The following is a 9,736-nucleotide window of genomic DNA, read 5'->3' as shown; positions in this document are numbered from 1 at the left end:
TACAGAAAAGTATCTCTAGCAAGATATTAGGAACTTCTAAGCTTAATAATTGTTATATTTGCCCAATTATCCCATCAAAAAAACCAAAAAACCAAACAATATTTAGGTAGCAGTAATTTTAATTGAATAGTTTAGAAAATATATAAATAAGGGATTATTTGCTTCAAATAATAGCACATAAGCAAAAGATACCGCGAGGTACGGAGGGCAGAGTTCTTGACCCTTGCCACTTCACGTACAAGCTTGCCAAGTGAAAATCACCCCTTGTATGCCATATGTCAATACCATCTCCTCCTATTTTCGGTTCGTCACTTTTCTGTCTCCGCCTTCCTCACCACCTTTACCACGCATGCGCCACCACTCGGTTTGGTGGTCGCACAAGTCTTTGGGGGTCATCACTGATGAAGGCCCTGTAGTCTTCTTTGTTGTCCTTTAATTCACCTTTGGGTTACACATGCGCATCAAGCCAGCACGTAGCCAGTACAGCCAATGTAAGCCAAGACTAACGTATCACTCCATCTACATATCAAGGCAATAAATCCCTTATAATTAGGATTTGTTGGGACCGAACCAGGTTCTTGCTCATTTTTAGCAACTGTATCTTCAGCTTCTTTCCTGTGGTCCTTGAGAACAGCTGCTGGGAAGGGGGTGGAGCCCCTCCTCTCCCTCTCTTCTTTGGCATTACAACTTTTTAACTATTTATTATTCTCAAATATTAATTACTGTATCAGTATCAATTACTCTTTCAAATTTTATCAGCATGAATGATACCTATTTATCACAATAATGGAGCTCTGTGCATTGTGTTTTAAGGCTCAAAAGCAGGTACAGTGTTTGAAATAAGCAAGCAGTGTTTTAACAAAAGCTACGTGTGCTTATAGTGGTTGCACAGAACTACTGTCAATATGCTCTTGCTTTGTGTGAGTGGTCAAAAAACTTTTCAAGTAAGTTCATTGCCTGCTGCCAGGGATGTGAGCTGCTGGCATCTTCCCACTGTAACAACCATGTAACGAGACTGATGCTGGAAAACAAACAGCTCCAGGAGCGTTCCTCAGCAGTCCCGTCCCTTTCGTGATTCGTACAGAGACCCGCGGCCAGCAATACTAAAGCTGAGGACCAGAAGAGACCGGAATAGCCCGGGCAGTCCAGCTTTAGTGCAAGGCATCCGGCAGCCTTGAGGGTACAAAGCGAGCACAGGTCGCAGCTCCTCGTGTCCGGAGCGAGCCCGGAGCAGCTCTCACAGGCCGCAGCCCCTCCCAGGCCCAGCTCCGGGCGCAGCCGGGGCCGCTCCGACTGTGCGGGGCCGCTGCCGGGGCGCTGTCGCGGCTCCTCCCGCGGGGCGGAGCTGACGCGGCCCCGGCGGCCCCGGCCCGGCCCCGCTGCGCTCCGAGCGCGGCCCCGGAGCGGCCCGGCCGAGGCGGCGAGGGACGGGCGGCGAGGGGCCGGGGGCATGGGGCGCTCCGGGAACGGGCGGACATCCCGGCAGAGGGGAGAGAGACCTGGCAGAGGGAGGAGTGAGCGGGAGAGGGGAGAGATGCTGGGAGGAGGGAGAAAATCCCAGGAGAGGGGGGCGAGCCCGGGAGTAGGGGAGATCACGGGACAGGGGGGATGAGGTCCCTGGGAAAGGGTGGGTAGCCTTCCAAGACAGTAGAGAGCCCTGGGAGAGGGGGGAGATCCTGGAAGAGGGAGGACTAATCGGGAGAAGGGGAGATCCAGGGAGACAAATAAAACCACTGGCTACAGCTAGGGAAAGGAGGGAGCTTGTGACAAGGGGTAGCTTAGGACTGGGGAAAACCCGAGAGAGGAGGGAGAACCCAGGAGACAGAGGACAACCTGTGAAGGGGGGGAGATCCGGAGTAGAGTGGACAGGGCCTGGGAAAGACGTAGGAGAAGAAAGCCCAGGGCGGGGGTCCAGGAGCGGAGGCTCCTGCAAGTGGACTGGGAACCCGGAGAGCCCGGAATCACGGAGTCCTGCAGCCAGGCCGAGAACGGGCGCGGGTCAGTGCGGTTCGGGAGAGCGCGGCTGCGGGGCTGGCTCCGGAGGCGGAGGCGAGTGGAAAGCGCTGCTCGGCAGCCCCGGCGGCGCTGAGAGCACAGCCCTGCCCGGGGAGGCAGCACCACGGGCGCCGCTCGGCTTCCCAGCCAGGCCACGGCACGGCTCGGCTTCGCCGCCGGATCCGCGGCAGCTCGGAGCATCGCTCCCTGCCCGGGCCCGAGGCTCACCTGTGCCAGGTGCACCAGAGCATCGCCTCTGCCTGGACAACCCACAGCGAGCAGTGCCCAGCAGGGACTGCAGATCCCCTTTGGTGGCAGAGAAAAAAGAGCAAGGAATCTTCCATGGGAGAACATAGGCAATAGGATGAGGTGTCAGTGTCCAGTGTGTTCAGATGCACTCACAAGGATACTATTGCTCTTGGCTCAGAACATGGAAAAGAAGTGGGCAGACACAAATCAGAAACTGGTTGCAATATCCAGAAGAAAATGCTACGCAACTGCTGGAATGCTTAATGGATGACTAATTACCCCTTGCCAAGTAATCTGGACTTTTTAGGGGCAGCATACTTATCTCTCAAAAATTACTCTAGAGATCTTCTTAAGAAAATTTTGAAGAAAGGCTCATACACCCACATTTCAACGCAGTTGCTGTGGGTTTGATAAATGAAATCTGCTTTAATGTCTTGATTTTCCTAAAGATTTGTGGGGGTTGTTTTTAACACAGGCATGCATGCATGCTAAATTTGAGAATCTAAGGTAAGGTCTTTTTATAGGGGATATGGAAGAGACAGATCTTCAGCCAGCAATATGTCAGTGAGAGACAGCTGAGCGATGATTACTGAGAAGAAGAACAGCCCTGCAATAGAGGTGTGAGCTGCATTGAACAGCGCTTGCTGTGGGCCAGAGAGCACAAAGCAGGCTGGCCTGGTGGGCCTGAATATTTCTGCCAAACACTCTGCATCTCACCCCTTTGCTTGGGCTCAGTGCAGAACTGCAGGATTGCGGGCGCTTCCTCCCAGAGCTGCGTGAGGCGCTGGCTCCTGCAGATGTGCCCTGCCAAGCTGTCCCTGCCTCACGCTGGCCTCGCTTCCCCTGGCACAAGAGCCATGCCTGAAGGAGGCTACCCTGTGCTCCAGCCTGCCGAGCAGCCCGGCTCCCTGCCCCGGTGCCCAGAGTGCTGCACACACTGCTGACCTTTGCCAGGAGTTGCAGGGCAGCCGGCAGAAGAGGAGGAATCCTCAGGCAGCCCAGCAACCCTCGGCTGCCCTTGATCTTTCTCTGCTCCTGGGCACACTCCAGATGGCCAATGCGTCCAGGCTGGGCTGTGCCCAGCACGGCTGCGCTTCCCCTCGGCAGCAGCCAGCTGCCACCTGGGCTCTGAGAGCGGAGGATTCGCCCACTGCCGGGAACAGGCACCCAGGGCCCGGCTGCTGCCTCTTGCAGCTCCAAGGGCCTCCTTCCAGCCTGCCTCTGCCGGGGCTCAGCCTGCTCCGGCCTCTGCCGGGGCTCTGCTGGGGCTCCACCCCAGCCAAGGCTGGGCCCGCTCTCACCTCACAGGCGCTGACAGCTCTGCACCACAGGAGACCTTCCCGAGCACCCTCTCTGACCTTTCTGCTTTCTCACTTGAGCAAGGCTCTCCTCCAGCCAAAGAGATTATTGCATTTTGGGATACAAATCCAAGTGGCAGGAGCCCCAATGTTCTCCAGTCACAGCTGAAGGCCTGCATCTGCACAGGGTGTTGGGCTGCCTCATTCTTCTTTTGGTTTTGACTTCAAATGCCATTGCCCTTTCTGCCTCAAATAGAAATACCAAAGCTGGCCAAAAACAGACCAGTGGGCCAGATTCCAAAGGCAGTGTGGTCTGGAGAGGATGAATGAAGAACATCCTTCTTCCCCACTTTCACACCATGTCAAAGACATTGTGTCACTTTCCACCTTTAAGAAACAACAGACAATTCAGAAGAAATTCTTGAGCGTATTCGCAGAGTGAGAAGGAAGGGAATCTTCAAGGTGACTTGTGGTTTCAGAAACTGTATTCATTTCCAATCCTACTCTGCACTCCTATTAGACAATCCTACTCTAACCCTAACCTTAACCTTAACCTTAATCCTAATCCTAATCCTAATCCTAATCCTAATCCTAATCCTAATCCTAATCCTAATCCTAATCCTAACCTACAATCCTACTCCAAAGTGGTTGACGAATAAATGGTCCTGATGTGATTGTCACATTCTTGTCTCCCTCCTCTTCTTCACTGAAACAATCAGCGGCACCAGGCTGGACGCAGGCTCAGCAAATGTTACAAATGGATGCTGCCCAAAGGGAAAAAAAAACAAATCAACAAATCAACAACATGACTTTACAAGCTCAGTGCTTCATAGGATTCCTCTGTCTTATAGAAGGATGCAGGAAGAGGACCAATGGGACCATCTAGACCTCCATCTTTATGCGCCGGACTTAGCCATCACAGGCAAATGTGGCCCAGAATCCCACTCATCCATTTATCCAGGTGTCTTCATCTTGCTAGGATTTTTGCCCTGCCAGTGCTCTAGAAATGGTGCTTTCTGTCCTTGGAGTTTCTTCTTTTCAGGTATCTCTAAAGCCTCACACTGGTCCCTCTCTTTGAAAGACAGGCACTGTGCTGATTCCCACAGGGAGACAGAGCAGTGGCTACCTTTCCATGCCCTGCCTCTCGTGTGCTGGATGGCACCTTCCTTCCCAGCAGGGCCAGCCCAGTGGCACTGGGCCCTGCAGTTCCCTCTCTGCCACACAACCTGGCACTAACCCTGGCACAGTTCCTGTCTGCTTGAGCGTGCCAGGCAGCAGATGGGGCTGGTACAAGTCCTTCCCAGCTGTCCCTGTTTGCGTGGCAGAAACCTCTAAGGGTGGGCTGGGGGGCACAAACCAGGGCCCCCGGGAGGCTCACAGTGAGCACCCCAGGACCCCTCCTGCCCACAGCCAAATCTCTGACCCCTAGGCTGGGACTGGCTTCCTTGGGTTCCTGCACCACCATTTCATGTCTCTGCAGCCTGCATTGCTCTACTTCAATTCTTTTGCCATTAGATAAAACTGAGCACACCACCAAATGACAAAAGAGAACGACCGAAACAGCCAGAGGAGCTCTCTGACTCAGGAAATGCAGAGAGAGGTGGAGTTACTCAGTTTTGTGAAGAACAGGCCCCAGGGAGACTTTATTGCCACTTTCCAAGACTTCAGAGTGGCTTTGAAGAAAGTGAGGGACATATTTTTTAACAGGGCCAGTTACAATAGGATGTGGGTGAATATTTTTAAACACAAACAGGATCTAATCAGAACTTGTTTACTCGGAGCATGGTGTGACTCTGGCACTGGTTGCCCGCAAGAGCTTTTAGGAGCACCATCCCTGCAACCATTCCGGCTCCAGTGGGAAAGGGCTCTGAGAAGCCTGATCTCTTTGAAGATGTCCCTGCTCATTGCAGGATACTTTCACCAGAGGACCTTTACAGGGCCCTGGCAGCCCAGCCCAGTCTAGGATTCCTCATCATTTTCATTTGAAGAGCACCAAGAATGGAGGTGAGGAGGAAGGGGGCTCATCTGATGCCTTGGACTTGAGTGGAGGAGGAGCCCATGCCTCAGAACCTGTTTCACCTGCAGCCCCTTCCCATTTTACCTGCAGGAGCTCCCTGGCAGACCAGCGCTGCTCCTCGTCTGTCTGCAGGCAGCAGCTCAGGAAGTCACGCAGGCAAGGCGAGAATCGGTTGGGCTGCTGCAGCCGTGGGGTCCCTACTGTGGCTATCAGTTGTGTAGCCTGGAGAAAAAGGAGACACCAGGCTCCACTTGCTGCTTTCAAATCTCTAAGTGCTCTCCCACCTCCCTTTGTTTAACCTCTGTTCTTCAGTGGCAGTTTCTGCCCTGGCAGAGACCCAGAGATCATTTTCCTTTACCAACCAGAAAACCCAAACCCGATGCAGCCACAGCTTTTCCACCATCCCACAGATCTTGCCTTGGCAGCTGATTTCATTGACTGTGCTAGTTAATGGGAACTACATCAGAAAACGCACATTTGCTTCCATAAGGATTCACACCAGCTTGAGAGGCTTTTTGGAAGAGGGACTGTGCTATACAAACTAATTTCAAGGGTTAGTACATGAAAGGCATGTCTGCAGTGCTTGTTGGTCCTTTAAGCGCACGTGCCCAAGAACAAAACTCATCATACCTTTTGTGCTTTTTTTGAAAACAATGGTAATTGGAAGGAAAGAAAGGGAATCCATCAATTAATCCCCAGGTAAGGAAATAAACATTTACAATCTCATCTTCAACAGAGACACATTTAGATGCCTGCACAAATGTATTGGGATGAAAATTGCTGCTTGGGCACAAAGGAGCCCCCTGCAGCTCTGTCTCTCGGCAGTCAGAAAATTGCAGCTTCCCATTTTGCAGCAAAAGAAAAATTGTCATGGTCAGAAGAAGGAGAGGTGCCATCCCTATGGCCACCCTCTGCTCATTTGGCTACTCAAGTCAATGCATTAATGATAGGCCCATGCCAGAAAGGGCCTGGAAAGAAATTGGAGGTTTTGGCAGGCTCTCCACATCACCAGGCTCTGGCTTGGTGACACAGAGAATTTGCCTTTGGCTAGGAGAGAAACACAGTGACTGAGTGTTTCAGCAGCACTGTACAGGAAGCAGAAGAGACTCAGTGGCCTTTACACTCTCATGCCCAGGTTTCAGGCATGTTTCCCAGTGAGAAGAAACTGTACAGGGAGTTAGGTTCATCTCTAAAGACCACAGTTTTAGAAACTTTGTTGGGTTTGTGTTGCCTTCCTTCATTTCTGGAAAGATAACAGCAGTTATCAGATGCTTCTTTTCTGCTATTAAGGCCATCTCCACAGCCAAAGGACTGGAACCACTTAAAAGCCAAAGGAAAGTGTTGCCTGAGAAGAGAGTTTGTTTGGAGTTTGTTTGCATGTGGTAAGGCTTGAGTTCCCCCACTGCTGAAACCAAAACTACAGCAGATGCTGATGTGTTGCAGGCACATTTTTAGGAGGGGACCTTGGTGGAAGTAGTTCAGGCAGATGGCAATGGGCTTTTGTCCAATGGCACGCAGGACAAGGGACAGGTGAGAAAGACAGTGGGATCAGTGAGTATTTGCTCCTTACCGTGATGGGACTTTGGTTCCAGTAGGGAGGTTCTTGTTCGATCATTTCAATCCCCACGATTCCAAAAGACCATATGTCCACTTTGGGACCATATGGTTGACTTGTCAGCACTTCTGGCGCCAGCCACCAAGGAGTCCCGACTACCGAGCACCGTCTGCTCTGCTCAGGGCTGAGCTGAGTAGAGAGGCCAAAATCACCTGAGGAGAAAGCAAAACTCTGTTTCTATTTGAATTCTGTGCAATTAGGAAAGCAAGCCAAAGAATTGCCCAGTAGAAGTTGGAAAATGTGCTGTTGAATCTCCTGGCATTGGCGACTTTTAAACTCCCCCCATTTTTTACACTGTCGCCAGTAGTGTCTTTTGTTCTTTGGAAGCTTTAGACTTGTAACTCCCTCCCTCTGGAAGGGACACACACAGAGCAAGGCCACTCTTGACTGCTTGTTCCTTGTCCTACCTCTGTGCACGTTGCAACTGTGCCCTCAGCTCACAGCGGGTGTCCCTGCGCTGCCACCAGCCCCATTTAGGGGAGCTGGCTGTCACTCCAAGCAGCCCCACACCCACATCCCTGGAATGCTGCTCCTGACCAAGAATACACTGACCCAGCTTGACAGAACCATCGGTTCTGAGAAGGATGTTGTCACTCTTCACATCTCGATGGATCACATGGTTTGAGTGAAGAAAATGCAGTCCTTGCAGGCACTGAGAGAGAAAACAGAAAGAGGAGGGCAAAAATGAGTGATGTGATTTCATCCCACAAGAAAGGCAACAAAGAATCTAAAAGATTCCCTCTGCAGGGGAATGGGCAGTAATGGCAGAACACAGTGCCACTGAGAGGAAGAGCTTGCTGCTCCAGCACTTGAAGAGCAGGACCTTTCTGGGGAAAGGCATGTCAGCTTCTGAAAGAGCAACAGCACCTGCTGTTATAAACTGTGCCCTACAAACCAGCCAAGATGACTGCTGCTGCAGTGCATGTGCTCAGAAGCAAAGAGCCTTTTGGCTGCACTCCTGTCCTTGTATGCTGAGGCCTGAGAGAAACGAGTCTCTCTCTTTTTTCTTTGCTGATCATTTCCAATCCTGCCACCAGCACCTTTGCTTTCACAGGCAAGGAATGTAGTGAAGACAGACTCCAGGCAAACATTTAGAGAGGCAAGGTGGAGAACAGCAAATACAAATACATGAGCCCGAGCGAGAATACAACAGCAGGAGAGAAGAGTACTGGCACTGAGTACAGGGAGTGCAGGAGCACTGGCAGGCCTTTCACTTGAGATGCTTTTTCTTGCCCATAGCACACCAGCAACACAGAACCAAAGCTTGGCACAGGAAATCACTGCAGGTCTGAGCCCCTGTTTCCCAGACAATCCTGCCCAAGCCCTTGAAAACACAGATGGGATTGCTGACCTCCCGACTGATTGCTGCTGCCTCATCTTCATACAGAGCCGTCGTGCTGAGGATGTCGTTCAGGGTGCCTCCGTCCATGTACTCCAGCACCAGCCAGAGTTCCTCACCCACAAGGTAGCTGAAAGAAGGAAAGAAGGCCGTGGAGATGAGCATGCATGGCTACGTTGATTTTTGCCTCCAGGTTTCTTACTTCCAAATGCCTTTGTGACAAGGACAGAATCATAGCAATAGATATTCCCTCTTGGCTGTGCATTGTTTGCAATCTTTGCAGTCTCAAGGAGAAAAGCACAGCTGTGAAAAAGGAGATATCTTAGATGGCTAGTGAGTGAAAAATGCAGTTTAGAAACAGCCCAGGTAAAAAACCAGCCCAGTTTAGAAACAGCCCAGGTCAGGCATGGTGTTTCTGGAAATAAGCACCTAGTCTTCCTGGCATGCCCAGCAATGGCAAAGAGTGGCAACAATCCAAGGGAAATCCATTTTAGGACGGTTCATCAGCACTTCAGAAACTTGAAAAAATCAATCCCAAAAATATGTGGAGGCAGTAAACTTCGAGGCTGATGACTAAGGAAGATACAGCTGATCCAGATTTTGAATAATTTTAGAATAATTTTCAAACTAGGTGTGCCAGGGAAGACTCATGCAGAAGGGATGCACTCTCTTCTCATCCATTGGAGATGAGTAGAGAGATATGAATAAATAAAAATTGACAGCTCTACTATCTGCCACTGACCAAAGTGGGTTTTTAACCTCTTATGTTTGCTGTATGTAAATGCACACATGGGATAAGACCAGAACCACTCACCTGTCTAAAAAATTCACAACATTGGGACTCCTGTACCTCTTCATGATTTGGATTTCATTAATGCTTCGTTCCATCCTTCTCGGTCCTTGAAGATTTATTTTCTTTATGGCCACCTAAAATGACATTGAAAATCAGTAACTTGAGCAGTTGGTGGCAGGAGACAACAACGCACATGAAGCGAGTGATTTTGCAATGACACAGCTGAGCTGTGCCAAACTGCCTTGTGATTAGGCACTGCAGTAATTAGGAACTGACATTCCAACAGCCCATTTCTCTGCTCCCTTGGGAGCCAGTTACAGAACATGTGGGGCCGCTGACATTTTGCCTTGTCCACTTGGTAACAGTTGTGTCTCAACTATCACCCACAAACCTCTGACCACACTCTCTGCTGCTCTTTCTAGGATTCAGA

At 50.8% G+C, this 9,736-nt stretch overlaps 1 protein-coding gene across 1 annotated transcript; it reads right to left on the bottom strand.

Annotated features, from left to right (window-relative positions):
* Positions 1 to 2,762: 2,762 nt before the first annotated feature.
* LOC132087021 (serine/threonine-protein kinase PAK 1-like) lies at positions 2,763 to 9,434 on the bottom strand (the record flags this gene model as incomplete). The annotated part of the gene is made up of 5 exons (XM_059493046.1): positions 2,763 to 2,888; positions 7,130 to 7,326; positions 7,727 to 7,826; positions 8,526 to 8,643; positions 9,328 to 9,434. Coding segments are annotated over 5 exons (648 nt in total), but the record flags the coding sequence as incomplete, so codon positions are not given.
* Between the last annotated feature and the right edge of the window lie 302 nt (positions 9,435 to 9,736).

This window comes from Ammospiza nelsoni, chromosome Z (genome assembly GCF_027579445.1).
Source record: "Ammospiza nelsoni isolate bAmmNel1 chromosome Z, bAmmNel1.pri, whole genome shotgun sequence".
NCBI classification, from domain to species: Eukaryota; Metazoa; Chordata; class Aves; order Passeriformes; family Passerellidae; genus Ammospiza; species Ammospiza nelsoni.
The sequence above is the reverse complement of the archived record's forward strand: the minus strand, read 5'-3'. Positions and strand labels throughout refer to the sequence as shown.